This window comes from Sturnus vulgaris, unplaced genomic scaffold (genome assembly GCF_052056855.1).
Source record: "Sturnus vulgaris isolate bStuVul1 unplaced genomic scaffold, bStuVul1.hap1 Scaffold_195, whole genome shotgun sequence".
Taxonomy (NCBI): domain Eukaryota; kingdom Metazoa; phylum Chordata; class Aves; order Passeriformes; family Sturnidae; genus Sturnus; species Sturnus vulgaris.
Window position 1 is genome coordinate 16,920,545 of NW_028276170.1, and position 24,477 is coordinate 16,945,021.

The window sequence follows — 24,477 nt, forward strand, 5'->3', positions numbered from 1 at the left end:
TGCCCCAAGCAGGATTTATTGCCCAAAGTAGGATAATTTCACACCAGAACAAAAGCATTGGGAATATTTGTAATTCTTAGCTTTAAAACACTGGAAAATGGGAAATGTATCTGTTAGCAAAAGCTGTGGGTGGATGGGAACAGTGGGATGAGCTCTGCTGGCATCTCCTGGTTTCCTGGGAAGAGGGAAGGGGCCGGATCCAGCTCCATGGATCGCTCAGGCAATGATTTCTGTCAGGATGAGAGAGGGTCACGGTGTCACCCTCTCCATGTCCCCATCCCACAGGATGGACCTGGCTGGAGCCCATGGAGAGTGGGAGCTGTTTCGGAATCCCACCTCATCCCGCCCCAATCCTGCTCCATCCATCCCACGCAATCCCGTCCCATTCATTCTGCCCTAATCCCACTCTGGAATTCCACCCAATCCCACCCAATCCATCCATCCATCCATCCATCCATCCATCCATCCATCCATCCATCCCAACTGACGCTGCTCCATCCAACCTGCAACAATCCTGCCCCATCCATCCCACCTGATCCCACTCCAGAATCCAGCCCCGATTCCACTCCACAATTCCATCTGATCCTGCTCTGGACCCCTGCATTGATCCAGAATCCCTCCCTGATCCCAATCTGTCCATCCTGCCCCGATTCTCCTCTGGAATCCCACCCTGATCCCATTGTGTACCTGTACTCAAGCCGTTGGTTCCCATGTCATTTCCTGCAGAAAGAGAAGATCCATGAGATTCCAGCACAGATCCAGTTAATCCACTGGGATTAACTCCAGGATCCATCCTGGGATCCAAACGGAGAGGATCCAGAGCTGGATCCACCACTGGTACTCACTGGCTGCCATGTTGCATCCATTCTGTCCCTCCTCCCTGTGGAAAAACAGTGGGATTGGCGTTGGTGGCACAGGATTCCCAGAACAGTGCTGGGTGGATCTGTGCCCCTTCCTGACCCCCATCCCGTGTGTTACCAGATTGGCGCTTCCAGATGACAAATCCAATGAGGACAATGAGGATGATGATGGCAGCGACGGACACAGCGACCACCACGGTGAGATTCCTGCCAGATGTTGGCTCTGAAAAATGTGGGATGGTGAGGAGGGGGAGGGGAATCCCCATTTGGGAATTCCAAATTCCAAATTCCCACATTCCACATTCCCAGCCTCACCCCAAGCGTAGATCCCAGGCTCCAACATTCCGGAATGCTCCACCCGGCACCAGTACTGCTCCCGCTCCTCCGGCCGCGCCTCGATCCTGGCCCAGGTGTGGAAGGTGCCGTCGCTGTTGGGAACGATCCCGCCCCACTCCGTCTCCTGATCCCAGATTTCATCCCCCTTCATCCAGTTGACTGCGATGGAGCTGGGGTAGAATCCGTACGCGTGGCAGGACAAGATCAGCGTCCCGTGTTCCTCTTTTCCAGACACATGGACATCAGGGGGCTCTGGAATGGGATAACGGTGAGAGACATCCATGGAATTCCATGGGAATGGGATGGGGGTGAGATCTGGCAATGGAATTCCCACTGGAATGAGATGGGGGTAAGATCAGCCCATGGAATTCCATTGGAATGGGATGGGGGTGAGATCTGCCACTGGAATTCTCACAGGAATTTCCATGTTACCAAGTTGTCCATTCCAAAATTCCAAATTCCTGTCACCGAATGACACAGAGGGAAAGACACACACTCAGTGACTCTGAGGAATCAAGCAGGAAAAGAACCATTTAATTTACATTTCATGTCTATTTATAGAATTCCAACAGTGACCACGGATTGGACAGTGAGGATAATACCTCCTGACCCGATAGGTCCCATCAATTCTCTCTTCCTCCAAAGAGGAATGCAAAACATTCATTGTTTACAAGAACAGAGTGTGAGAAACCACAAAAATTATCTGTCAACAATCAGAAGGCTGAACACATAGGCAACACATTCCCACAGGAATTCTGCTCCCACCTTTGTGGTCCAGCTCCTTCTGCCCATATCTGACGTATTTCTTGAGCCATTCCGGGCAGTCGTGCCCCAGGTAATTCGTCCAGCTCTCAGCCACTGTCCCTTCACCTTCCCAGCGCCTCCTGGTGATCTCAGCAGCGCTGTCGGCCGCCACGAATCTCCCGGATCCCAGGTCAAAGGAGATGAAATCCTGCCCATTGTAGCCATCCCGGTAGGACCCACGGACGCTCCCATCGGACAGGAGGTCACAGCTGGAAAGCCACTGTATGGTGTGGAGACCTGGGAGATTGTACCCACAGAGACCCATGGAATTGTGTCCCAGCCCCACAGAGCCTCATCCCAGCCCCATGGATCCACATCTCAACCCACGGATCACAAGATAGCCCATACCAGCCTGATGGATCCCCATCTCAGCCCCTTGGTGCCCTGTGAATCCTCATCCCAGCCTCATAAATCCCATCCCACCCCCATGGATGCCATCCCAGCCCCACTGATCCCCCCACTCACCCCTGCTCTGGTTGTACCGGTCCCGCAGTGTCTCCAGGTTCCAGGCATCCATGTGCTCGTTCCTCTTGCAGGTCTCAGTCATCCTATCCCAATATCCCAGCTCGACTCCATCCTTTATCCACTGTGTCAGTGGCACCGCCCGGCCCCGCTCGCTGTCGTAGCGCTCGAAGGGGATCCCATCCAGGTACCCAATCATCATGAACTCAGGGACCCCCGGGCTGGGTTCTGACACCGCCACAGACAGGTAATGCAGGGAGTGGAGAACTGGGGGGACACAGAGATTTAGGGGGGTTGAGTGAGTCATGGATCAATGAAAGAGGAACTGGGAGAGCCGGGAATGGGGTGCATGGGTCCCAGTGCCCAGGAATGGGACTCAGGAGACTCCCAGTGTGAAGGAAAGGGGAATACAAGGACTTGGAGAGATGGAAGAGGGGCTCCAGGCAATCCCTGTGCCCAGGAAAGGAGGTCCAGGGGTCCCCAGTGCCAAGGAAAGAGGGGTCATAAGGTGGAGAGACCTGGGATGGCTGGAATGGGGGGCTCAGGGTCCTTAATGCAGAGGTCAAGGTGGGGCTGGGGACTGAGAAAAGCAGGAATGAGGGTCCGGAGGGTCTCAGGTTCAAAGAAAAGGAGGGGCTGGGGAAGGCGGGATGAACGGGAAATGGGGTGCAGGGGGGGATTGGTACTGGATAAGGGAGTGCAGGGGGGTCCCAGTGCCCAGGACTGGAAATTCAGGGGGGGGGCAGAGCCCAGAATCCCCCCTGGGACCCTCCACGACTCCCCAGAGACCCTCCCGGCCCCCTTGGGACTCCCCCCCCCGCAGGACGAGCAGGGGGTGGAGAACTGGGGGGACGCAGAGACTGGGGGGGCAGGAAGCGGAATGGGGAGAGCCGGGAAGGGTCCAAGGTCAAGGAAGGGACTGGGAGAGGCGGGATCGGGGATCCAGGGGGTCTCTGTGCCCAGGAAAGGGGGCCCAAGGGTCCTCGGTGTTGAGGGAAAGTGGGGTCTGAGGCTGGGAAGAGCAGGAATGGGGGGCCAGGAGGTCTCTGGGTGACGGGAAAGGGGAGTCTGGAGCTGGAAGAGGCGAGTGGATCTCGGAGGCTCAGCCTGGGACACGGGAAAGACACCGAGGGAGTGCGGTGGGGGAGGGGACAGGGAAAAGGGGGAATTTCAGGGGGTTCATCTGGATCCTATTAGATCTCCGCTGCGACCCTCCTGAGACCCCTGGGACACCCGGGACCCTTAGGGACCCCGTTTCGGGAAGCGGCGGGAGTGGAAAACGGGGGGGGGGACGACACAGAAAGTTGGGAGGTCTGGGGAGTCCAAAGTTCAAGGAAAAGGGAGGGAATGGGGTTTGGGAAAAACGAGATGATCCAAAGGGGGTGCAGGGGTGTTCTCAGGCCGGAAATGGAGATTCAGGGCTGTCCCAGTGCCCAGGAATGGGGGTTCAAGGGGGTCTCGGTGCCGGGCAAAGGGATAGGGGGATTCACAGGACCCAAAATGAGGGTTCAGAGGGGTTCCCGGTGTCCGGAAATGGAAGTTCAGGGTGGTCGCGATTTCAGGGGTCCCACTGACCTCTCGTCGCGCCCCCCGGGTCCCAGAGCAGCCCCAGGAGCCCCAAGAGCAGCCCCGGACCCAGCGCTGGAGCCATCGCTCTGCTCCGCTGCGGGCCCGTCCCCAGCACTGGCCACGCCCCCAGCACTGACCACGCCCCCAGCACTGGCCACGCCCCCCAGCACTGGCCACGCCCCCCTGGATCCACCTGAGACCCTGCACAGCCCCGCACTGCGGGACCCCCGGGCCGGGCTGTGCTGCGCTCCCGGACCCTGCGCTCGAACTCTGCCCGGAACCCGCCGGGTTCGGCCCGGAGCGGGGGGAGCACCGCGATCCAATTTTTCCTGCGGGTGCTGATCCCACCCTGGCGGAGCAGGACTGGGCTCTGTGACCCCGATCTCTGATTCCCAATCTCCTTCTTTCTCTCCCTCTCCTGTTCTCTCCCTTTCCTTTGGGTGATCATACATCCCAGAGCGGCTGGAGAGCCCCGTGCCCAGTTCGGGTTTCCCAGGAAAAGGAGGCCTGGGGGTGAGGTGCCCCGGGCTGGCCGGGAATGGGGGTCTGGGGGTCCCCGGGGTCACGGAAACAGGAGATCCAGGGGCTGGCAGAGGAGGATTCCCGGGAAAGGGGGTGCAGGGGGGTCCCAGTGCATGGAAGTGGGGCAGGGCGGCTGCTGGGAAGGGACTGGGACAGACTGAGACACCGAGGTACACCAGGACTGGGACAAGAACTCTCTGGGAGCAGAACTGGGGCACTAGGGATCACACTGGGATATACTGGGACCACACTGAGGGCTACTGGGAGCAACTGGGAGCATGCAGGGGACAAGTGAGATACACTGGAAGAGACTAGTGGATTGACTGGAATCATGCTGGGAATGATCAGATCTGTAGTAGGGGTGAATAAGAGAAACTGGGAAAATGCAGGGGTAACTGGGATCACACTGGGAGCAGCTGGCCCATGCGGGGGTCATACTGGGACTGACAGGGTCACACTTGCACTGACGGGAATAGTATTGGGAGTATCTGGGAGTAGCTGGGATCCTACTGGAGGTGACAAGGATCAAATCGGACTCACAGTGGAAGTATCTGGGATACGCCTACTGCATGTCCTCGTTAACATGCACCCCTCCTTTTGTATAACATCCGATATTCCCGGCTCTGTTAAGTGTTTCTGCTTCTCTAATTTCAGGAATTGAGCAGGATCTCGGCTGAGCAGCAGTCCGCGTCAATTAGTAACATTTTCTGAAACCGATGGTTTGTCTTCTTACTTCCTTTTGTACAAGTCCCTGGTCCTATCTCCAAGGACATTAATCCTAGTCTGTTCAAACCCTCTTCTCATTTTCTCAGTAATTATCTTCACTAACTTTATTACCATTGACTTAATTTCTTTTCCTGGGTCCTCTTTGGTTTGGGATTATTCTCAGTGACCTCATTCCCTGTCCTTTTGTAGCCGTTTCTGGATCAGGAGGCCTGGCTGCCACCTGCATCCCCTTGCTCACCTGCTGAATGAGCTGCACTCAGCAAAGTGTCATGCATGGTAAAAAGATGAGAGTTGCTGCAGCACATCAGAGGAGGAACTGCATTCGTTTAATCCATGGTGTGCCAGGGAACCACAAAAAAGTGTCCCATTCTCATCCTTTCTACATTTGGACTGGTACATGAGCTACTTTCTTATTTCCTTTGTTATCGGTTTTACCACTTTTCGGTTGTCATGTATTTGCCAAGAGCAGTTTGAGTAATTTAATTTTCCACAAACTCCTCCTCATTCTGTGAATAGATAATCTGATCCCGTGCCAGGGTGAAATGTCTCGTTCTTTATTTCAGTGGATTGGTTGGCAGGAAGGTCAGGCACCCAGGAGCTGTCTGGGTTATTATTTTTTCGAGGACTTATAATATATTCTTTAAATAGGAAGAAGAAGAAGAAGAAGAAGAAGAAGAAGAAGAAGAAGAAGAAGAAGAAGAAGAAGAAGAAGAAGAAGTTTTTAACCTAATTATGCCACTCAAATTACGGGTGAATTTTCTGTCTTCTGATATGAATTCATTGGGGTTCTCAGGGGTTGGTCAATCGATTTGTAGCATTTGTTCTGGTCTCTGTTCATATTTTCCCCATTTTTGGTTGTTTCCTCCAGCCAGGAGGCTGCAGGTGGCTGCATCAATTGGCCACTTTTTTTTAATTAAATCATCAAATAATTGAATTACCAACTGATTTCTCTGGACTAGCAAAAACACCCCAGTGCTCTAATACACCACCCTATATAACCTAGACAGGGACAGCACATGTTGGAGTGGGGAGAGGGATGATTTCCCCCCTCTTTTTTTAGTGAAGTTTTCCCAACATTCTCCGTTTGCTGTTTCCCTTTGCAGCTTAACCAATTTCTGTTGCAGTCAGATATCCTCACTATGGGCTCTGCCTTTAGTTGTGCAAATTCCATCTGTGCAAGCAGGCAGAGCTTGGGGTGAGGGGCAGAGGGAATCAGCCAAATTCCTCCCCCAGGCAAGAAAAGTTTGTTACGTTGTCCACACATTGTCTCAGCCGTGTTAATTTGCATTTCTAAAGCTCCTCTCCTGGCTCCCTGGAATGAAGCTTCTGTTCAAGACCAGCCATTGGATGACTCGCATTTCATCTCCCTACAATCTGCTTTTTTCCCCCCCTTTTTCTTTTTAACAATATTCTAGTAACTGTTTATGCATTAAAGCATCACCATTAAAGCTCTTCTCGTCTTGCAAAATGCTACCTAAAGGTGAGCACCGAAAAACCCATACCAAAATTTTGTCATCACTAAGAGACATGCACAAAATTACACAAAAAGTTTGCAATGCAGTCAAATTTTTTCTACTTCTCCTAGGAGTAAAAAGTGATTATCACATCCCTGACCCAAACCTAACTGACAATACAGAAGTAGGATTATTACGAAAAATTATTCTTATGGTGTAATCTTGTCCCTGAAACTGCAGGAAAAACAAAAACAATCCAACACTATCTTTAGTGTTAGAGTCAAGGCATTATTTGATGCTGGCCATGGTGTGGAACAGAAATAATTTCATCCACACATAGCCCGGGTGTGCAGAGAAAATCATTCCATGGCATGTGAATTTTACTAGATTTTTCCTAAAATTTATGTGGTCTGAACCCATTGAAATCCATTGGTTTAGTGTTTATTGCTTCCAAATTGTGTAGTTCTCAGTATTCGGTTTCCTATTGGACCCGGATTTGTCACCCTCTGATGTTAATTAGGTCGGCACTCCTGGATTTCATTCTCAGCCTTTTCCAGACCAGGTGTCCCCAGCTATGTCGAGGGCAGTGTCTGGGGTGGGTGTTCCTTGATGTTTGCTGATGTTTCGTTGATGTTTTGTTGATGTTTGTAATCTTTGAGGGTATCTTTTGGGCTATTCCCAGTCTGTTGAGGTGTTAAACTCATCTCTGTTGAGTGGTGTAACATCTCTTAAAAAAACCCTTTAAAATTCCTTTCCCCAATGCAAAGGCGAACCAAGCGTGAGTAGACAAATAAGATTTGTTTTTTAAAATTAGACTTGATATGTTTTCCAGCAGTCGAATCCCCGGCAGCCCAGTGTGTGAGTGTAACTGAGGGGCAGAGTGGAATTGTGCCGTTGTCTTCCCCAGCAGCTGTGGCAGTGCAGGCACAGAAAGCAGCGAAGCTCCAGCAGTGGCAGCAAGGATTGGCCCCAGTGTGTGGAGATGCCAAAGGAGGGTGCCCAGGCAGAGGATTTCAGCAGAGGATCTGTGGGCAGGCCCAGGGGCTTGGCCCGATGTGGAGCCCTGGCTGCTGCTGCGTTGCCTTCAGTGCAGGGTCAGTGGTGCCCTCCCATGCTGCTCCTGCAGCCGGGAATTCCAAATCTCCGGGGCTTGAGAGCCCCTGAGCCCAGGGTGAGGGGTCCCCCCGTGTTGAGCTGTGCTGGCGGCTGTTTCTGTGCTCAGGGACTCTTGGAATGGGCCACGGCACTTGGCCACCAGTGGTGCTTCTTTGCACTCCTTAGGCAGGACCCGATGTCCTGGGTGGATGCTGTGAACAGCAAAGTGCCAGGGCAGGCTCTGTGCCAGCCCAGCTTCCTGTGGGAGAGATTTCACAAGAGACAGGATTCTGGCCACAGACTGCTTGAAATATACATCCCTTATCTCCAGCCCGCACTAGGTGGAGAATTCCCAGGGTAAGGAATTGCAAAGATCAATTCCAAGGGAGATAATTGAATATCTGCCCTGGGTCTGGCTCTTATTCTTGCCAATGCCAATGGCAAAAGCGATACCCATGGCATCTTGGATTCTATTAGCAGCTTCCAAAGGAGTTTCTTTATTTCCCTATTCATTCTTTCTACCTGATTTGACCTCTAGGAATGCCAGAGCAGCGGCCGGGGCGTCCCGCAGCCTCCTGGGGGCCGGGGGCCACTGCCGGGCCTGCAATTGCCGGGGGGTGCTGGGCTCAGGCAGCGCCCGGCGCTGAGCCCCGGCTGCCCCACAGCCCCGGCCCGGCCCCGCAGCTCCCCACAGGCCCCCAGCCCGTGCTCCCGGTGCCGCCCCTCTGCGCCCGCTCCTGCCGCTGCCCAGCACAGAGAAACCCCCTGCAATCCTGACCTCCTTGTGTGCCTGTCCTGGCAACCGGGGATACAAAGGATCTGCAGCAGCTGGCAACTTTTGACGAGAAGAGCCCGCTGGAAAACATCCCCATTCTCGGTATTTTTCTCTTCCTCCTCTTTTCCATCACCCTTTTTCTTCCCACATAGATTGCTCCTGCTGCTTCTTGCCTGAACCATATTCCCTGCACTTCTCATCACACCAACAGCATCCATCCCCTGTTGTCTAAATCCCTTCTGGACTTCCCTTATTGCTCCCCTGTGTCTCCCTGTCCTTGATTACCTCTGGGAGAATGTGCAAACTCCCTCAACATGCCCCCCAAGGGACCCTTCAGAGATATTTTGGCATCATCATCCCTTTTTCCGGGATTCCTTCGTGGCTTTCCCTTTCTACCCTCCATGGGTGCCCTGCCATGTTTAGTCCCCGAAGATCCCACTGTAGTCCCTGATGAGATTTTCGGTGCTCTCTGGCTGCCGACTCTTCCCAGCCCCCTGATCTGTCACTCGTCTGTCTCCTGGTCACTCTCGGGTACCCAATCCATGCCCGGTGCCGCAGCCACCCAAGGGAGCCGATCACCCAAACTGGGTGAGGCACCTTCAGCTCCACTCACTGTCTCCGCCCCGGACGGGGGAAGGAATTCGTGCCGAGCCCCAAGGTGTGTGGAAAAGTTCACATCAGCAGAGGTTTCTGTCCAGAAAGAAGACAGAGGAGTTCTTTAAAACTAATTTAATTCATAAAAAAAGGGAGAGGCCACTGGCCTTTACCCTTGGGGTGTCTGCAATTGTTGGAGGACACAGCCTCCTTTTCATCCTAATTTTCCTGGCCACATCTCCCTCTCCGTTTTCCAACTGGGTGAAGTACTTGAGAGGTACTGACTTCCCATTTCTCCCACTGCATTCCTCCCATAGTATGCACCCCACTTTTGAATAGCTAGGGATATTCATGGCTCTGTTAAGTGTTTGTTCTTCTTCTGGGAGTTCCTGAATTGAGCAGGACCTTGGCTGAGCAGCAGTCTGTGTGGTCAATTAATAACATTTTCTGACCCTGATGGCTTCTGCTGTCACTTCCTTATGTCCACGTCCCCGGCCCTGTGTCCAAGCGGATTCGCAGCATGTGTTTGTAGAGACCCTTTGCTGTTGTTCCTTGCATGGGGGTCCCCCGTTTTGGGGCCATCCCCCCTGGAGCAGGGTGTCCCGGCTTGGTGCAGCCCCGCCCCTCGGGCAGCGCTGAGCCAATGAGAGCGCGCGGCGGTGATGACGCAGCAGTGTCCAGGCAGAGCCGCAGCTCCCAGCGTTGCCCACCTGGAGCCACCTGCGCCCGGCCCGGGCCCCAGCGCCCCCCGGCAGGGGAATTTGGGGAGGTGGGAGGGGGGGAGCGCCAGGGCCGGGCCCCCCCGCGCTGTGGTGGCGGCAGCGGCTGCAGTGGGGAGCGAGTGCGGGCGGGAGCGGCCGAGAGCCCAGCGCTGCCCCAGCCCGAGCTGCCCCAGCTCCATCGCTGCCCCTGCGCTGGGATGCTGTGGGTTTGGGGGGAAGAGGGAGCCGGCAGTGGGTGCTGGGTCTGGCGGCAGCAGGAAAAGGGATGGAGAAGCAGAGTGGAAGAATAAAATGATCAAAGGATGACCGTGAGAAGAGAAGATGGGATTGTGCAGGAGGAGGAAGAATAGTAGGAGGAAGAGGAGTGTGAGCAACAGTAGGGACGGAGGAGGAGGAGGAGGGGCAGGAACTGGAAGCAGCACAATGTTCCACCCCTCCCTGTATCTGCAGCCTCTCCCCCAGCCCAAGGAACGTTGCACCCCGTAGGTGACCGAGGAGGGGGATCCATGATTTTCAGAGGGGTGAATCTTGCTATTTCTGAGCTTTATTGGGCCAAATGTTGGTGCTTTGTTTTTTTGCTGGGCATGAATCTTTATATTTTGCGGGAGGTTTTGGCTGAATCTTGATGTTTGGGGGATAATTTAACTGTGTTGTGGTGTTTGGAGGATTTTTGGGAGGAAGCTGTGTGTTTTGGAGGTTCTTACACACAGGATGCCAAATGACTTCCAGAGATGAACTTGGGCAATGAGGAACTCCCTCCCTAAGGCCCTCTCCTCTTGCTTTTCCCCAGTCTAAGATTTTTCATTCCCAAGGTGTGGGCAGATGGAGGAAAAGGAAAAGCCCCAGAGATCCCCCACGAGGAGGGGCTGCAAACCCAGCCCAGGGAGCTTCGAGGAGGAAAGACCCTCCCTGAGCCGGGAAGGCGGCCGGAGATCCAGGCGGAGCTCAGAGCTGGTGGAGAAGCCTCCTGGAGGGGAGAAGCCCCACGAGGGTTTGGAATGTGGGAAGGGTTTCAACTACAGCTCCATCCTGTTGCGGCACCAGGTGATCCACACAGGGAACGGCCCTACACCTGCTTGGAATGTGGGAAGCCACCAGCGCGTCCACACTGGGGAGAGGCCCTACGAGTGTCCTGAGTATGGGAAGAGCTTCGTGCTCTGCTCCAGCTCCATCCCCCATGGGAGGATCGGTGTTGGATGATCCCAGTGACGCCCGTTGGGCAGAGCCCTGGTGATCCTGGTATGGTTGGGGAAGGCGTTGTAGAGATTTCTTTCCCTTCTCCTTGTGCTGCTGTGATTTGGTTGGTAATAAATTCCCTCGCTGTGCCCAGGCTGGCTCTGTTGTTCCCGTGCCGGTGCTCGGGGCGGGATCTCTCCTGTTCCTTCTCTCAACTCCCGGGCCTCTCCTCAACCAATCAGAGAATGCGATGAAGAAGATTCAGCCAATCAGAGGGAGCAGCTGTGATGACTCACCAGTTGCCGGGCAGACCCGCAGCACCCAGTGTTCCCCACCTGGACCCGCCCTCCCCGCCCAGTCACGATCCCCCCCCGGGGTCCCCCCGAGTCCCTCTCCAGTCCCGCCCCACAATAAACGGGACGGGGCGAACTGGGAAACTTTACTGGGAACACTGGGAGCAGCCGGGCTCCCAGCGGGGGCAGAGTGACAGCGGGGCTGAGGAGAACACACGACCCCCCCCCCCCCCAAAATCAGTGTGGGGACGGAGCAGGGGGGTCCTGGCTGCGTCGGAGGCCACAGGGAGGGGCTGCAGCCTCTGCTGGCTCAGTAGAGCAGAGAAAAGGGGGTGACACCCGGTTGGGGGCCTCAGGGGGAGCACATACGCTCCGGGACACCTCCCCCCCCATCTTCTTTCACAGGTCGAAGCGGAGCCCCAGCGCCAGGAAGACGAAGCCAAACACGGAGCCCCCGATCCCCATCAGCACCTTGCTGCGGGCGGTGTCTGGTGGCATCTCTGGGGGTCTACAGGGGTCAGGACCCCCCAAAACCTCTCATGGACACCCCGAGACCCTCCAAGCATCCTCCCAATCCCTCCTAGCCCATCCAGGGCCCCCTTTAACCGCCTCCTAATCTCTTCCCAGCCTCTCCAGGACCCACCAAAGCCCCTCCTGTCCCTCTCAGGGTCTCACAGCCCCCTCCTAGTTTCCCCCCACTACTCCCGGACCCCCAAACCCTTTTCCAGTCCCTTCCCAGCCCCTCCGGGACTCACCAAGCACCCTAGCAGTCTCTTTCCAGCACAACCAACCTCATTCCAACTCCTGCTTTTCCATCCCCAGTCTCCTTTCATCCCCTCCAGACTCACTCAAGCACTCTCCCAGTTACACTCAGCATCCCCACACTCCTTCCCAGTTACATCCAGCACCCCCAAACTCCCTCCCAGTGTCCACCAGCACCTCCAGAACCCCATAACTCCCTCCCCAGCATCCTTCAAATCCCTTCCCAGCCCTTCCAGACCCCGAGGCCCTCTCCCCATTTAGACCAGGCTCTCTCCAACTCCCTCCCAGTTACTCCCAGGGCATCCCAATGCCTCCCCCGTACCGAAGTGCTGTCTCACCGGCTGCTCCAGGTTGACATGCTCCACCTGGCGGGTGTAGTTGACCCCAAGCCAGGGGTGGTTTCCAGAAGCACCAGGAGCTGGTGGGTCCATTCGCCGTTGGCGACCACGTCGGTGGCCACCACGTGCTCCGGGAGCTCCTGCTGGCCCTGGAACCATCTCATGGATGTGGGCAGAGTAGAAGTACATCACGGAGCAGAACAGGCGGCCTGGGCCGGGCTGGGAGTTCGAGGGCACCAGCGAGATGGAGACACTGGGGGGCACTGGGAGAGAGTGGGGACGCACTGGGATCAGCTGGGGGGGAACTGGGAGAGAGAGGGGAGGGGTGGTGTGGAACTGAGAGGGACTGGGAATGGGCTAGGAGAGACTGGAAATAGACTGGGAGGGACTAGGAATGGACTGGGAATACACTGGGGGTGGACTGGGAGAGACAGGAATGGATTGAGAGGGAACTGGGAGAGTGGGTAGAGGTCTGAGTTTGAAATGAGAATGAACTGAGATCAGACTCGGAATGGACTGGGAATGGGCTGAGAAGGAGCGGGAGGGACTGGGGCCTCACTGGGGGGTACTGGGGCAGCACTGGGAGGATCTGGGGGAAAAGCGCCCGGCCCTGGGAGGCCGAGTCCAGCGCGGGGCACTCGGCGCTGCGGATCTGCCTGGCAACTGATGAGTCATCAGAGAGCCGCGCTCTGATTGGCTGAGAGGCGTCAGTTCCAACCATGCTTGAGACAGACGCACGGGGGGGCACCAGGATGGACTGGGAGAGCCACGGGGGCCACTGGGAGGGATGGGAGGCCCCGGGAATCGGCACATGTACGCCAGGGGCTCTGGGGTGATTCCCAGGGAGGTTTTGAGGGGCCCCAGGGTCATTGCCAGGGCAGGGCCTGTGGGGACACGCTCTGCCCCACGCTCACGTCTGCGCTCCACGAGGAACGGGACGTACAAGTCGTAGTTGTACCTGCAGGACGTGTCCACCCGAGCCCGATAATACTCCAGTAATTCCGGGTCGCTGTTTCGGTACTGGGCCAGTTGCTCCCCATGCGGGGTGTCCCCTACGTAAAGCCCCATATCGCTGCCGAAGTGTGCGAGCTGCTCCCGGTTGTAAATGTGCCTCAGCACGAACCTCACCTTCTCCGTGCCGTTAATGAAGTGACACTCGCACTTTCCCATCCTCTGGAACACCGCTGTGTGTGCAGGACACAGCTCAGGGGGTGCCTCCTCGCCACCCCCCCAGAGGTCCGGGGGCCACCCCGGATCCCCACCCCGCACCCCCTGTGCCCCACGGCCGCCATGGGACCCTCCTGCCCTCGCTCCCACTTCTTCTTTTCCACACTTCCCCCAATTTCCTTGTTCTCATCCTCTCCCCTCCCACCTCCAGCCGCTTCCCAAATCACTTTTGGGGTCCCATTCCCTCTCCCACCCCTTCCTCACCTTCCCCAATCCTCAGCCCTTCTTGCTCTTCCTTTGGGGGGTCCCCTCCTCCTCCTCCTTCCATTTCGGGCTCCCACTGCTCCCTTCTCCCCTCCCGCTCACCCGAGAGCTCCGCGCCCGCACCAGGGGGTGCTCCCAGCACCACCAGTAGGGCCCAGCTGTCACTCGCCCCGTGGCCAGCGCCCAGCAGGTGCCGCCAGCCCCACAGCAGCCGCTGGGGCTGCACTGGGAGCACCAGGCCGGAGCAGGGCCGGGCTCAGCAGCGCCGCGCGTTCTGATTGGCTGAGAGCACTTTTGGGGACCCGTTTTTCTGAGGCTCCCCCTCTGATGAGTCATCAACTCTTCGCACTTTGATTTGCCGCAGCGCGCTCCGGCTGCTTTTGGATCGCAGCCCCGGGTGGGGTTTCTTTGCGGAGGGGGAACCTTGGGGCGCTGGGCAGGTGGGAGCTCAGGTGTGCCCAGAAATGTGTGCCCAGGTGGGTGCGGGATCTCAGGGTGCCCATGGCGAGGGCTGGCCCGATGCCAGGCACCCCCCAAAGCCGCTCTGTCCCTGCCCTCGGCAGCCGCAGAGGGGACAAAAAATGGAACCGAGAGTTCCTGGGTGGGGATAAGGACCGGGAGAGATCCCTCAGCAAACACCGGCACGGGAACAACAGACCCAGCCTGGGCACAGCGAGGGAATTTATTACCAACCAAATCACAGCAACATAAAGAGGAGGGAAAGAAATCTCTCCAATAGCTTCCTCTCACTCAACGGGGATCACCAGGACCACGGATCACCAGGGCTCTGCCCAACGGGGGTCACTGGGGATCATCCAACACCGATCCTCCCATGGGGGATGGAGCTGGAGCAGAGCACGAAGCTCTTCCCACACTCGGGGCACTCACAGGGCTTCCCTTAGTGGTGACTCCGTTGGTGTTGGGTCAAGTGAGAGCTCCGGGTCCCTTCGTGTCTCCATGACTCGATCGGGCCTTCCCCTGGTGGGCACTGATGGGTGATGAGCTCAGAATTCCACATTCCAGGTCTTCCCACATTCCAGGCCGTTCCCTGGTGTGGATCTTGCGGTGCTTGGTGAGGTTGGAGCTCCAGCTGAAGCTCTTCCCACATTTCCCACACCCATAGGGTCATTCCCCAGTGTGGATGTTCTGGTGTTCCCTCAGGTGGGAGCTGTAGTGGAAGCTCTTCTCGCATTCCAAGCACTTGTGGGGATTTTCTTCCTCCTCCATCCAGCCGTGGCTTGGGAATGACAAATCCTGGTTTGGGGAGAAAAACAAGGTGGGGGCTCCTCGGGCTGGGGGCTCCTCCTGCCCAAATCCATCTCTAGAATGTAGGAGGTGTCTTGCGTCCATGAAATTCTCCAAAATATCAAGATTCAGCCAAAAAAAGCTCCCAAGGTGTTCCCCATCTCTGATCTCTCCACTTTGGGGTTCCAGAGGTTTCTCTTCCCTGGGATGATGGGGGTCCAATGGCTCCAGGGGTTCCCCCTTCTCCAGGGTCCTTCTTAGAGATGATCTAGGGGCTTTTGGGTGTCCATGGGGTCCCTTCTTCACTGATGCCTCACTTTGAGATTCCTGGGATCCCAGGGGTCCCTCCTCTCCAGACTCCCCCCCTTTCCAGGCTGTCGGAGATCACCCCTCTCTGCTGTCCCTACTCTGGAGGTCCCAGGGGTTCCTCTCCTCTGCTCTCCCGGGGTCCCCAGGACCAATGTCCTCCCCCCTGCCGACACTGGGCAATGACCACATGGACCCCCCAAAAGATTCCCCTAAGGGGCTCAGCTTTGGGGTCCTGCAAGATCCAAACATACACACAGAAAAAAACCTCCCAGTGATACCAGGCGATATTTGGGGTTCAATTCCTCAATCTGCGAGCTCCAAACACACCCCAATAAAAAAAAACCCTCTCAGGGACCCCCCGATAGATTTGGGACCAGCTTTCCCTCCCCGCTCACCTGCAGGATGCCGTGGGGGCGACGGGGGGCACAGGAATCTCCTGTTTCTCCTTCTCTGCCTGCTCCTGCTCCTCCTCTTACTGCTCCTCCTTTTCCTATCTTCCTCTTCCTACTCCTCCTCCTTCCTAATCCCACCTCCTCCCCAGTTTCTCCGTTCTGTAAATTGAGAGTGGAGAACTTTGCTTGTTTTTAGAACTAGAACAAAGATCCCAGATGGAACAAGCCTTGCTGGTTTTAGTCAGAAGCATCAGTGACTAAAGGTCACGTTTCCTTTGGTTTTGTCCCTTCCTTGTTCCCACTCAGTGTTCAGGCTGGACTATGGGGTGTCCTTGTTTGCTGCATTTTCAGAGTTCCTCTTGGATCCTTCGGGCAGTAGGCTGTGCCCTGGAGGATTCTTTGTGCTCCTTTGGGACACAGAGAACCTTCCAAGCGTTCTTTCCGTGAGCTGCTGCTGTGATGTCACAGGAGCGTTGCCACATCCCAGTGGTGCTCCCGTTGCTGTGGGACACAGAGGCCTCAGTGCCCAGAGGCTCTGGGTGCCTGCTGACTGCCGGAGGATCCTCCTGCCCGAGGCATTCTCGGCAGCCAGCCAGCCCAGCCCTGACCCGTGTCCGTGTGTGCCTGCAGGGGTGCAGCCTGCAGACGTGTGCAGCGCGGCCACAATGATCCAGCAAGTGGTTGCTGCAGTTTGCACTCTGTACTCTGTGGCTTATTCGGGGTATTTTTTAACCCACTTGGCAAGTAAGTCGAGGTTTTATCTCGGTGCAGCATCTGTGGCTTTGGGCTTGCTGTGTGCTTTCTGTTCTTCCTCTGGACCTTTGAGTTGACTTTGTAACCAAATTGCCATGAAGACACCGTTGGTTTGGGAGAGTTCCTGCCAGCAGCTGCAGCTGGAAAAGGGGGTGTCTGCAGCCAGCGAGGCGTTTGCAATGAGGCCTGGGGGGTTCTGTTCCCTCGAGCAGGGCGTCTGTGGCAGTGGAGCCTGGAACTCCCTTTGTTTGCTGGTCCAGCCAAGAACTGACACAGCCCAGGATTTTGTGCTGTTCTCTTGCTTGCTCTGTGAAGGGACTGTGGCTCCTGGAGGGATGCTGTGAAAGCAAAATGTTCTCTTGGGGTTGCCTTGCTCCGTGGCATTTCCCACCACGGGCAATTTTTTTCCTACCAGCATCTGGTTCATGTTCCCTTTCCCATTGCAGGGCACCTCATGCGTGGATCCCAAGCAGCTCCTCCTTCGGTGAGTGGGAAGAAACCTCTGGTGCTCAGAATTGTGCAGCAAGTTGTGAGCTCTGTGTGTGGCAGCCGAGTGCCATCCTGGGAGGCTGAAGGAAAGTCCCTGTCAGGGTCTTTGCAGCAGCAGCAGCAAAGGGATCCCTGTCAGTTTTCTCCTTTTCTGCTGAAGAGTTTTAGAAGAGCTGCAGGTCTGGTTTTGCAGGCAGAGGATTTGCCTTAGCCATGGTGAAATATCGAATTCCCAACAATAAGTGGCAATGTCACTTTTAGCCCATTGTTAGTTTGTACAACTCTGAACTCTGTTTGTGCTTCGTGCAGCTGGATGTGTAGCTGAGGATAAATAAGGTGATAACTGAGATAGAACTTCCTGTCCCTCAGGCTGCTGTCTGTCCTCAGGGCACCAAAGCTGCATCAGCACCTCCTCTGGCTCCCTCTGCTTCCAAAGAGGAAGAAGACAGCAGTGAGATTCCCGCTGTTCTGGGGGACGATGGTGAACACCCCGTGGTTTGGGAATACAACAGCAAGGCTCCCGCAGTGTGGGACAAGGACAGTGGACATCTCCTGGCATGGGAGGAGGATGGTGGATGTCCCCTGGCATAGGACAAGGATAGAAAAGCTCCCATAGCGTGGGATGAGGGCAACGGACATCTCCTGGTGTGGGATGAGGACAGAGGACATCCTGTGGCTCGGGAAGAGGAGGGTGAACATATCCCAGCACAGGATGTGGATGGTGAACGTCTCGCTGCTTGGAAAGATGATGGAGAACCTGCAGCATCTCGGGAAGAGGATGGAGAACCTGCCTCTGCTTGGGAAGATGATGGAGAACCTGCAGCATCTTGGGAAGAGGATGGAGAACCTGAAGCATCTCGGGAAGAGGATGGAGAACCTGCAGCATCTCGGGAAGAGGATGGAGAACCTGCAGCATTTTGGGAAGAGGACGACGAACCTGCCTCTGCTTGGGAAGAGGACACTGAACCTCCCTCCGCTGCGGGATCCTGGGCTGAACATTCTGACAGCAGCACAGCCCTGAAGCCAGAGGGGACAGGGGAGCGGTGCCTGATGCAGCTGAGTACGTCTGTTCTGTTCCTGTGTGCCAGAGCAGGGTGCTGTGTGTGTGTCTCAGCATGAGCTGCACCCAGTGCTGCTCTGCAGCTGATTGTCACCGAGTCATTCATTGTCCTTCCCCAGCTGACACCAAGGGGCTCATGGCCCCAGGGAGTGGGGCTGCATTCTGGCTCTGCTGCAAGGGGGGGTCTCCATCTGGGAGGGAGCATCTTCCACGTGGTTTCTTTCAGGGAACATCGTGAGCGTGGGGGAGCCTGCTGAGAAATACCTGGGACTGGAGCAGATTGGCCAAGGGTAAGTGCATGGCAGGTCCTTCTGCACAAGCACGGCCCAGGTATTTTGCTGGAATCAGGAGAGCTCCAAACACCTTCAGACACTGGGGGATGATCCTGCTGTCTCTCAGTCCTGGTCAGAATTGATAACTGTGGTCAGAAGGCACAGTCAAAGGCCCCTGAGGCTGGCAGTGTCCTGCCTGCAGCAAGGAGCAGGACCTGCAAGATCTTCTGTGCCTGGAATTTGATTGCCCTAAAGAGCAACTCACCATCTGGTGACTCTCAGAAAACAGTTCTCAAGAAGAACTAATAAGTGCTTTTTTCAGCATAAGTAATAAACCCCATACATTCAGTAACAGACACAGAGCTGCTGCACTCGAGGGGAAAATGCATCACCTGCCTGATGGCAGGGCCCTTGTGGATCCTGCAAGTCTTAGGCAGGAAATGCAAAAGGATGAAATACATTCTTTTCCACTTCTTTAGACACCAACTCCCACCTCAGGTTTTGAACTAAAGGAATTCAGTGTGGACATTCGCTCCAGCCCTTTTCCTTCGTGTTGGGCTCAGTTTTCTCTTGCACACCTTGCCTGGCAGACGGCTGGTGGCTGCTGCACTGCTGTTTGAAGGGTCGATGCACCCAGGTGTTTTGTGAATGCTGCAGGCAGCAAAGATCTCCTGTCTGGGCTGCCTTTCACTCCCAGGGCCTAAAGCTCTGATTCTTTCTTCTCTGCTGTTTTGTCTCCAGGGCTTTTGGAACTGTTTGTAAAGGACTCGACAGGGCCACTGGAGGAGAGGTCAGTGTCACCACGTCCAGCACGTCTGGCAGCTCTCGAGGGCTTTCCCCTCTGCTGGGAGCTGTGGCTGCAGCTTTGGGGGCCCAGCAGAGCTTTCCTGCACAGGCTGCTCCTCTGAAGGCAGAGCAGTGTCAGCCTTCAGAACACAGCTGGGACAGACTTGGTGCTTCTGAAGTGCCCAGAGGAATGCAAGGAGGGCAGTGGTGTCTGTCAGAGCCGGACACCATGGCTTGGTCTTCATATCTAAAACCATGAATGCATCAGCAGGTGGAGACTGAGGCCCAATTTATCTTCATCCCAGCCTTGGACAGGAACACTATTTAGCAGTTTTTCCTTCCTGCTTTTCATCTTCAAAGGCCTAATTAGGCCTAATTAGGGAGAGATCCTGCTTGGGCTCAGTTTGGGGTTTTAGTCCTACTGCAGCTGTTCACAGAGAGAGAGGGAGAGAAATGAGAAGATGGATGTCCAGAGCAAAGCTCTCTCCTCAACGCTGCAGTTGAAACACAACTGGGTCTGGTGTTAGTGACAGCCTGTGACAATGGATGTCTGTGTCTGCTTTATTGTGCAATCCCAAACAGAGCAGTGGCATTTGAAATCATGACCAAATCCCACAGAATTGCTAAAGGGTTCTGGGCTGTTTTGCTCTGTTTCACAGCATCAGAATTACATCCTGCTTGCAAAATGTGTTTAAATAATAACGATGATGATGATGATCATCATCATCATCGGAGTGGTGATAAACTAAGGCCATTTGAGAAGATGCAGATTCTGTAGGTGCAGAAAATGTTGTTAAGAGCTTTGAGGCTGACAGCTGAGGGACCATTTCTGCAGAGCTTACAAGGCCAAATGTCTCTGGCCACGTGTCCTGTAAGCAGCCCCCAGCCAGCAGAGGAATGCGCTGTGGGAATGGCACTTGCTGAGCTCTGGTGTCCCATGCCAAGGCAGTTTGGCACAGCCTGGCTCTGTCACTCCAAAAAGATTTGTTCTGTGTTTGCTGTGGTCTCCTGCCACAGACCCCTCCAGCTAAAGGTCTGCAATGTCACTTCAGGTGGCCATAAAGAAAATGAGTCTCAGAGAGCAGAACAGGGAACGAGCTGTGAATGAGATCCTGGTCCTGAAAGGCAAGAACCACCCCAACATTGTCAACTCTTTGGACAGGTGAGTGCTTCAGGTCTTATCCTGTGCAAGGTCCCTGTGTTAATATTTCATCCGTAGTCTGTAGCCTCTTTTGAAAAAGCCTGACCCGGCCATATCTTCAACAACAGCCTGGCAGTTCACTCCCTCCATGCTTTTGTTTACTTTTTTTCTTCAAGCTGAACCCCTTTGCTGTGCCTTATGACAAGTGCTGATAAACCATGGCAGAAATTATTTCCCTTGGCTTCTTCTTCCCAACTCCTTTCCATTGCTGCAGATGCCAGGAAGTCCAGGTTTCCAGAAATGCCTCATTTGCCCATTTTTCAATGGCCTTGCCTGTTTCTGAAGGGACTTTGTTCATGGTTTCCCAAAAAGTTGATAACTTTTGTCCCAAGTGCTGTATGGCCTCCTTGCCTGGATAACTCTGGAAGTTGCATTGCCTTGTTCTGGAGGGAATGGTGGAACTGATGAGTTCAGATGCTGAACCAGCTGGGGGCAAGTGTTGTGGTTCCACACTGATCTGGGCTGTTGCTAAACTGCGTTTTTCACTTGCTTGCCATCTAAGGCATCTCCTTTCTCACAGGTGTCTCCTTCTCCTTCAGACTGTGCAGATTCCAAGGCCTGTGCAGGAATGTCTCTCCATCTGATCGTGTTCTCATTGACAAATGACCGGGAAACAAAACTCCACTCGAGGCTTTTCCATGGGGGAATTGAGCAGTGCACATTCATCTCCATGCTGTTGTTTTCCTCTTCCAGCTTCCTTGTTGACGAAGATCTCTGGCTGGTGATGGAATACATGGATGGAGGAACTTTGCAGGACGTTGTCAGACAGACACGCATGGCTGAAGGAGAGATGGCAGCTGTCAGTCGGGAGGTGAGGGATCCTGCTTGTGCTTCCCATGGCTTGGACACGATGGTCCTTCCAAACAGGCTGTGAGAGCAGGAGGGGCTCCATGCTCAGGGCTTTGTTTCTGTGTTGTTTTTAAGAATTGGAGAAGGAAGAGCCTCTGGAGTCAGTGGCCTGCCAGTATCACTACACTTCTACTCTGTTCTTGTCCTCTTTCCTGCTGCTGTGGTACTCTCTCTGTCCTTCTTTGATTTGATTTGATTTGATTTGATTTGATTTGATTTGATTTGATTTGCTGTTCTCAGCTTTGCCTTGAACCATTTTCCTGGAGCTTGTCTGCACTGTCTCCTGGCCTGTCACAGCAAAGTTGCTGCTGGGAGAATTCCAAACTGTCCTTTCTTGTGTGATGCGTTCTGGCCACTGATTTTTACCCTTGTGTTTCTTGTTGTCTCTCAGTGTCTGCAGGGCCTGGATTTCCTCCATTCCAACCGGGTGATCCACAGAGATCTGAAGAGCTCCAACATCCTTCTGGGAATGGCTGGCTCTGTCAAGCTGGGTGGGTGTTCGTGGCCAGGCACGGTGCTCCCGGGGTGTGAGTGTGAGGCTGTTTCCAGTGATGGTCAGAGCCCCACAAGTGCTGCTGCTGGCACTGCCCGGCCCCTGCTGCCAGCTGAGAGCGGCTGCCCCGTGCAGAGAGCTCAGGAGAGGAGCAGAGTGTCAGGAGTGGCTTTGCTCTGGGCATGGCCCTTCCAGAGGGACAGGAGTTGGAATCTAAACTTCAAGGGAATCAGTAAAAGCCACTGCATGAACGCTGAGGGTTTATTTAAGGGTCCAGTTCCATCATTCCTTGGCCACAGCCCTGAGGACTTTTCCAGCTGACTTCACTACTGCATTCTCACACTGAGAGTGGGGAATCTCTGTGCTTGGTTTCCTCATTGCAGCTGTCTTTGACAGTGTTTGTTTCTGTCCTCAGCTGATTTTGGCCTCTGTGCTCAGCTCAGCCCTGAGCAGGACCAGTGCAGCTCCATGGTGGGCACTGCTCACTGGATGGCCCCAGAAGTTGTGACCAGGTCTCTTTATGGCCCCAAGGTGGACATTTGGTCCTTCGGCATTGTGGCCATCGAGATGGTGGAAGGAGAACCTCCTTACTTCAAGGAAACAGGGGCTGTGGTAAGAGGCAAATTCTCCAGGGTTTGCAGAGGCCTGTGAGCACAGGCTGACCCTGCACTGGGAGGAGCTGCTGGAGGTTTCTGCATATTGGGAAGGGAATTCCCAGAAGACTCGAGGCTGAACACAGATGAATATTCTGCAGTCTCCAGCAACAATTTGCTTTGGGTTTCAAATTGTTGCAGCTCTTCTGTCTATGAGGATGACCTGAAAATGTGAAGCCAGTGTATCAGCTCTAATGTTATCTTGCAAAAAAACCACAAACCAACCCCAAAACCCAACAAGCTTTCTGAAGGAGTTTCTAAAAGAGGTTTTTAAGAGAGGTTTAAGTTGAACTCCCCCCTGATTTTTCTGTTTTGTCTAAAACATGAAGATGATTGCTTAACATCCCTGTAGTCCAACATATTTCCTTCCTAGTCCAAGCTACTTTCTCTGTCATCAAGCCTGAGCTTTCAGCAACCCCAACCTCCTGCTCCTTGCCTGGCAATTTCTGGGATGGGGCATCAGGAATTCATTTACTTCAGTGTCAGTGGCACTGCAGACATGTGTTTGATGCAATTTAAAATAACACACGCAGACCACACTGACTCTTGAAAATGGCCTGTAAAGCTGGTGTCCGTATTTGGAGAAGCAAAATGTGCTGTTTCTGATGGAGGTTCCTACTAACAAAGTCAGACAACGAAATGGCCTCTCAAGGCAAGATCATTTGGGTGTTGCAATGGCTGTGGCTGCATCAGGGTTTGGGGTTATTGGTTGGCATAGAAAAATGAGCCGTGAGCAGCATTTCTGCCAGGGAGGAAACTGCCCCCGGAGCTGGGGCTGAGTTACCGGGGTCGATGTGAGCAGCTGTGGGTGTGAAGGAAGCTGGCACAGCGCTGCCTTTGCTTTTCCTGCAGGCTCGGGCTCTGATCCGGCAGAACGGGACCCCGCAGCTGCAGGAGCCGCGGCGCCTGTCGGCTCTGCTGCGGGACTTCCTCGAGTGCAGCCTGGACTCGGACGACGAGCGGCGCTTCTCTGCCCAGGAGCTGCTGCAGGTGAGCGCGAAGCGGCTGCAGGGGAAACAGCAGCGCCAGGGAGGGCTTTTCTTGGGGACCCCCCTTCCGATAATCTCCAGCCTCGCGGCTTTTCACACGCAAAGCAAGCAGAATCCTCGCCTGGTTGGGGTTGGCTGGGTCCGTTCGAGGTCATCTGGACCTGGTGACCCACAACGAGAAGGGACATCTTCAAGTGGGTCAGAGCCCTGCCTGACCTGAGCTTGGATGCTTCCAGGGAGGAGGCACCTCCCACATCTCCGGGCACCCTCTGTCAGTGTTTCCTCTGGTAAAAAAAAATTCTTCCTTAGACCTAATCTGAGCTCGCTTCCGTCTCTTGAGTTTCAAACCATTCCCCTTCGTCCAGGAACTTGACTCTGGAAAGTAATGGTTCATTTCTTTCTTTTTTATCCTTTGGGCAGCACCCATTTTTATCATCAGCCAAGCCTCTCTCCAGCCTGACCCCTCTGATCGCTGCAGCAAAGCAACCACGGGTGCAGCAGAGGAGACGAAGCACTTGAGAACAGCTTTTTGTTACAGTAGTTAGGACAGTTAGTTAGGGTCGTTAGGACTGTTTGTTATGGCAATTTTTTGAATAAAAACTCTCTTAAAACCTCAACACCCTTGTGTCCCTGCCTTCTCCCCCTGTGACTCAGCTGCCCCGAGCAATGCGAGGGGAGAGCGGGCCCAGCCTCGCCCAGAGCTGAGCCCCGGCAGAGCCCAGAGCAGCCTCGGCATCTGCAGAGTCAGCCTGGAAGGAGGCGCTTGGAGCCTCCTCGGCTGCAGCCGCCTCTTGGTTACAAACTGTGCGTGGTGGGAAATGCCACTGGTTCTGCAAGAGGGCAGAAGGGGCCCGGGGAAGGCCCAAGTGCTCCATGCAAGGGAAAAACCCACCCAGTGCTGGAGAAAAAACACGCTTTTATCCCCTCCAAAAATGTAATCCTAAACCAAGTGGAACAGGGGAAAGGGAGGAACCCCGGACCTTCGGGCCCTGCGAACCAAAGCGTCCCGCGGGTGTTGGTTTCTGCCGGGCTCGCTGCCCCCAGACCAGCCCAGCTCAGCCCAGCCC

General features: G+C 54.8%; 1 protein-coding gene, 2 long non-coding RNA genes and 1 pseudogene across 5 annotated transcripts; 2 read left to right on the forward strand and 2 right to left on the reverse strand.

The window, feature by feature from the left end:
• Window positions 1-57: 57 nt before the first annotated feature.
• LOC148218132 (class I histocompatibility antigen, F10 alpha chain-like) lies at window positions 58-4,189 on the reverse strand. Of its 3 annotated transcripts, none has more exons than XM_088158212.1 (8): window positions 4,038-4,189; window positions 2,466-2,729; window positions 1,962-2,237; window positions 1,176-1,448; window positions 979-1,083; window positions 846-880; window positions 688-720; window positions 58-230 (listed from the first exon to the last, which is right to left on the reverse strand). In XM_088158212.1, the coding sequence occupies exons 1-7, from the start codon at window positions 4,111-4,113 to the stop codon at window positions 694-696; spliced, it is 1,056 nt and encodes a 351-aa protein (XP_088014338.1). In that variant the 5' UTR covers window positions 4,114-4,189; the 3' UTR covers window positions 58-230; window positions 688-693. The 3 variants fall into 3 exon arrangements, with proteins under 3 accessions (XP_088014338.1, XP_088014339.1, XP_088014337.1); XM_088158213.1 differs by having other exon boundaries at window positions 670-720; XM_088158211.1 differs by lacking the exon at window positions 688-720.
• Window positions 4,190-4,409: 220 nt separating this feature from the next.
• On the forward strand, window positions 4,410-5,592 carry LOC148218133 (uncharacterized). Its single transcript, XR_015800637.1, has 3 exons — window positions 4,410-4,544; window positions 5,208-5,272; window positions 5,469-5,592. It is a non-coding gene; the product is annotated as an uncharacterized LOC148218133 (long non-coding RNA).
• A 6,195-nt stretch (window positions 5,593-11,787) lies between these two features.
• On the reverse strand, window positions 11,788-13,983 carry LOC148218134 (class II histocompatibility antigen, B-L beta chain-like; annotated as a pseudogene).
• Window positions 13,984-18,393: 4,410 nt separating this feature from the next.
• On the forward strand, window positions 18,394-20,381 carry LOC148218135 (uncharacterized). Its single transcript, XR_015800639.1, has 3 exons — window positions 18,394-18,457; window positions 19,181-19,229; window positions 20,278-20,381. It is a non-coding gene; the product is annotated as an uncharacterized LOC148218135 (long non-coding RNA).
• The last annotated feature ends 4,096 nt before the right edge of the window (window positions 20,382-24,477 follow it).